The sequence below is a fragment of the Ipomoea nil genome, unplaced genomic scaffold (assembly GCF_001879475.1).
Source record: "Ipomoea nil cultivar Tokyo-kokei standard unplaced genomic scaffold, Asagao_1.1 scaffold2494, whole genome shotgun sequence".
NCBI lineage: Eukaryota > Viridiplantae > Streptophyta > Magnoliopsida > Solanales > Convolvulaceae > Ipomoea > Ipomoea nil.
The window spans coordinates 251,340-255,762 of record NW_017618922.1 but is presented as its reverse complement, the minus strand read 5'-3'; the positions used below and the strand labels follow the sequence as shown (position 1 = coordinate 255,762).

Sequence of the window (4,423 nt, the reverse complement as noted above, 5' to 3'; positions counted from 1 at the left end):
AATTGACAATGTTGACATCCTACTAGCTCTAATTGAACAAGTTTATACAATAGAATTTTATCAATGCATTAAAACTTCTAAAGAAATTTGTAAGTTAATTTTTACTATATCATTATAACAATATCTATTGTAACTATATATTTTGAATTATTTATTATCATCATCTATTGACAGAAATTGTAACAATTGACATTGACGAACTCTCAAAATAATTTGTCTCAACAACGAATGTAAATAAAAAAAATCAATGATTTCATTATTGTTGATGAAAAATATGTACGCCACTTTATTACTCTTACTAAATTAAATAAATTAGTAGCTACAACAAAAAAAACAATACATATGCATTTAATTAATTTAGAATTCGATGTCTATAATGCCTTTATTTTAAAAAACTATTCATTATAAAAAAAATTAAAAGAGATATAATTTCATTAGTTATATTGTCTTTATTTTCTACAATTCAAAGATTCATTACCTTCAAATTTATTAATTTATTATATTCACTACATTGTCCATTGTCTTCTTTTTACATTATCTTGTAATTAAATATCAAAGTTATAATACAAAATATGTTATATATATATATATATATATATATATATATATATATATATATATATATATATATATATATATACCAAGTATTTTATACAAATATAATAAATATTAATATTTTGTTCAATACTTTCACATGATAAACTATGACACACATCTCACAACGCATGAAACATGTAAGGGAAAAACTACAACTACCAAATATTAATAGGTGCTTATAAGATAAAGAGTTTAGTACAACAAAGATCCCATCATATACATAACAAGGCAAATCTAAAGCTTCCTACACCATAATCTCATTGCACGATTAATCCATCTATGATACCACCAGTAACCCAATTGCACATGTCGACACACTACCAATAAAAAAAAAAAAAGAAGAAGAAGACGTGTACTGAAGATGAAGACAATGACAATGCTACCAAAAGAGAATTAAGAAGAATTATAGAAATTTAAACCAAAAGTAGTATTTATTTAGACTATCGTTTTTAGTCTAAGTATTTAGACTAGCGTTATTACAATGTTGCAAACATTTATTTTAGCGACAATATAATCAATATCTCATATATTATCTTGCATTTATATACTTTAAATTACCGATTTAAATAAAAAAAATTCAATATTTATTTGCATATGCATGAACATCTCCGACATAATATTGCATTGATATACTTTAATTTGAAATACTTATTTAAAAATAATCATTGGACATTATTCCATTTGCGCAAAACGCATAAAAGAACTAGTAATAAGTTATATATATGCCATTATTTATAATTGAATAGAGCTATAATGATATTGTCGTATCAATATGAAAAAAAAATTAAAAAAAAAAAAAAAAACCATGATCATTATTCTTGTGAGTAGCAGCATAAAATCTTTTTACTCCATAAATTATAGTATCTGATTTAGATATATGCATAATCTGTATTTTGACTCAAAGTCACCTGAATTGTGTGGGATCCATGTATACAGTACACTGAATTGAATTGAAGAAGTTAAATACTTATCTTGACTGGAGATCAGATAAGGAAATAATTGCATTCAATGCAATAACATACAATATAATAGTGGTAGGGGAGAATAATATTCGTACTTAATTTTGATTTCAAATATTATTTTAAACAATATTACTTGTAATAAGTGTTAAAATATTTTATAATTATTAGTTGCTCATGAAAGGTGATTTTTAATATTTAGATTTCTGGTTAAGAAGAAAGAGACTTAAGCCATCTCATTTATACTTCTTGGATAATTTTATTATTATAAGTTAAATATACATTAATCTTAGGAGACTTGGTGATAAAAATATTTGCATATTTGACAAAAGTCTAAATATTTGTTTGAACTTTTAGTCAAAATAAAACACATCCTTCAATTAACAAGTACACAAAACTTCTTCTAAATATGCCAGCGCATGGAAACCCAAAATCCTCATTCTGATAAGAAAACAAAATATGTGTGACAAAAGTCAAAATTCTTAGAATCAAGTAGTGAACGGAAATAACGTGAACTACGTTAATAATAAGACTTATATGGAAATTTTGAACTGGAGAATATAATGCATTTACTTAGTTGTCTGGTCCTACCTGTACGTGGTTATGGGTCTCTTGCTATATATATAATATATGCTCATTTAGAAAGCTTATTATCTTGTGTGTTTAGTATTTCTTGACCCTTTTCAACATTTCCGAAAATGGGGGTTTCTACTCTTTATGTTGTTGTCTGTGTTTTGCTTATTTTGTATATGGTTGATAATGGGCGTAGTGAGAGTGGTTTAGGTGCTAATTATGGAAGATTAAACCAAGGTGAAGGCAATGGTGTTCATGTAAGAGATGGTTCTAGTAAAGGTAGATATCTAAAAACCGTGATTAGTAGTGAAACAAATGGTGTGAGTAAACTACTCAACAAAAGAGGAATTGGTGTAAGTGGTGGCCTTGGAGCAAACCTCAACAAAGCTACTGTTGACAATGTTATTAACATGGGGCGCATAAGTGGTGGTGCTCTTGGTGGATTTGAAGCATGCGCTGCTATAGGTGGACGTATTGAGGGTGGTATTGGTGGTGGAGACGGCAAATTTGGGGGTGGTATTTATGGTAGTTGGGGTCTAAGTGTTGGTGGAGGTATTGACATACCTGGGGGCATTGGTAAAGAATTTGTTTTAAAAAATGAGGGTAAAGGTGATGGTGGTAGAGACATTGGTAATGGTATAATTGAACGCTTTGGAGCTGGTATTGGACGGGATTTTGGAGATGAAGTTGGTAATGTAATTAATGGGGGTGTTGGAGGGGGAGATCATATAGGTAGAAGTAGTGGGAGTGGTGTAAGTGGTGATTTTGGTAAAGGTGGAAGCTTAAGAGATGGTGGTAGCAATAGTATTGGATGGGGTGCTGGTGGAGGTGGTGGAGGCCGTCTAAGGGATGAATTTGGAGGTGATGATATTGGGGGAGGTATAGGTGGAGGTGGCGGAGGAGGTATTGGGTTTGGAGGTGGTGTAGGAAGAGATTTTGGTAAAGGTGGAAGTTTAGGAGGTGGAGCAGGTGATGATATTGGAGGGGGTATTGGTTTAGGTGGAGGAGGGGGTATCGGGTTTGGTTTTGGAGGTGGAAGTGGAGGTGGTGGGGGTGGCTTAGGGGGTGGGTTTGGAGGTGGAAGTGGAGGTGGTGGTGGAGGTATTGGGTTTGGTTTTGGAGGTGGAAGTGGAGGTGGTGGAGGTGGCTTAGGGGGTGGGTTTGGAGGTGGAAGTGGAGGTGGTGGTGGAGGTATTGGGTTTGGTTTTGGAGGTGGAAGCGGAGGTGGTGACGGTTATGGTAATGATGGTAGAGGTTTTGGAGGGAGAATTGGTGGGTTTGGAAGTGGGTTTGGTGGAGGAGGTAATTGTGGTGGTAGTTTTGGTCAAGGTGGTGCATTAGGTGGTGGAATAAGTAGTGGGATTGGAGAAGGTGGGGATGGAGGTAAAGATATAGGGGGAGGGTTGGGGGATGGACTTGTAGATACGATTGGTGATGGCAGTGGTGGTGGAGGTGGATTAGGTGGAGGCATTGGGGGTGGCTTTGGAAGTGGAGCAATTGGTGGTGGTGGAGGTTTTGGAGGTGGCTTTGGTGGAGGGAATGGAGGTGGTTTACCAGATTTCAGCGGTGGATTAGGTGGTGGTGGTGGTTTTGGAGGTGGATTCGGTGGAGGCATTGGGGATGGCTTTGGAAGTGGAGTAATTGGTGGCGGTGGAGGTTTTGGAGGTGGCTTTGGTGGAGGGAATGACAGTGGTTTACCAGATTTCGACGGTGGATTAGGTAATGGTGGTGGTTTTGGATTGGGTATGAATGAAGGCACGGGAAGTGGTGTTGATCAAAGTAATACTGGTTTTGGAGATGGTTTATGAAATGATGGATTTGCAACTTTGTATTAGTTTGTGACAAATTGTTATTATGCATAATTTGTATTCATTTTTATGGTAATACATTAATTACTATTAATGTAATCGAATTAAAATCTTCACCCAAGTAGTTAAATTATTCTGAAATCATTCCAGTAACTTATACGATTTGTATGTAACTATATTTGTAGCTCGGTTGTTTATCCAAACAAAGGGTAAATTATGAATCCAACAAATAATAAATAAAAATGTGGATGCAAATTTATGAAGATTGAAATGCAACGTTAATCAAAATTTAGGTTTGGACGCAGAGTAAGTTAAAGTGTGAATTTTCAATTTTCACAAATAACAATGAGATGAAAACTGGAAAACTAATAAAATTTCCATTATTAAATAAAATGTCCCAATAATAATTGATTTAAATCCCACAAGCAACGAGAAGTTGTCTTGTCCTTTCCAAGTACGGTATTCAATCAAAATTTTTAACTGACT

General features: G+C 33.7%; 1 protein-coding gene across 1 annotated transcript; it reads left to right on the top strand.

Moving 5' to 3' along the window:
* Positions 1-2,254: 2,254 nt before the first annotated feature.
* LOC109153490 (glycine-rich cell wall structural protein-like) lies at positions 2,255-3,937 on the top strand. The gene has a single exon (XM_019301357.1). It carries the CDS (start codon positions 2,255-2,257, stop codon positions 3,935-3,937), a length of 1,683 nt encoding a protein of 560 aa, XP_019156902.1.
* The last annotated feature ends 486 nt before the right edge of the window (positions 3,938-4,423 follow it).

Coding starts and splice junctions, on each gene's coding strand:
- LOC109153490 (XM_019301357.1), top strand. CDS start 2,255: ATGGGGGTTTCTACTCTTTATGTTGTTGTCTGTGTTTTGCTTATTTTG.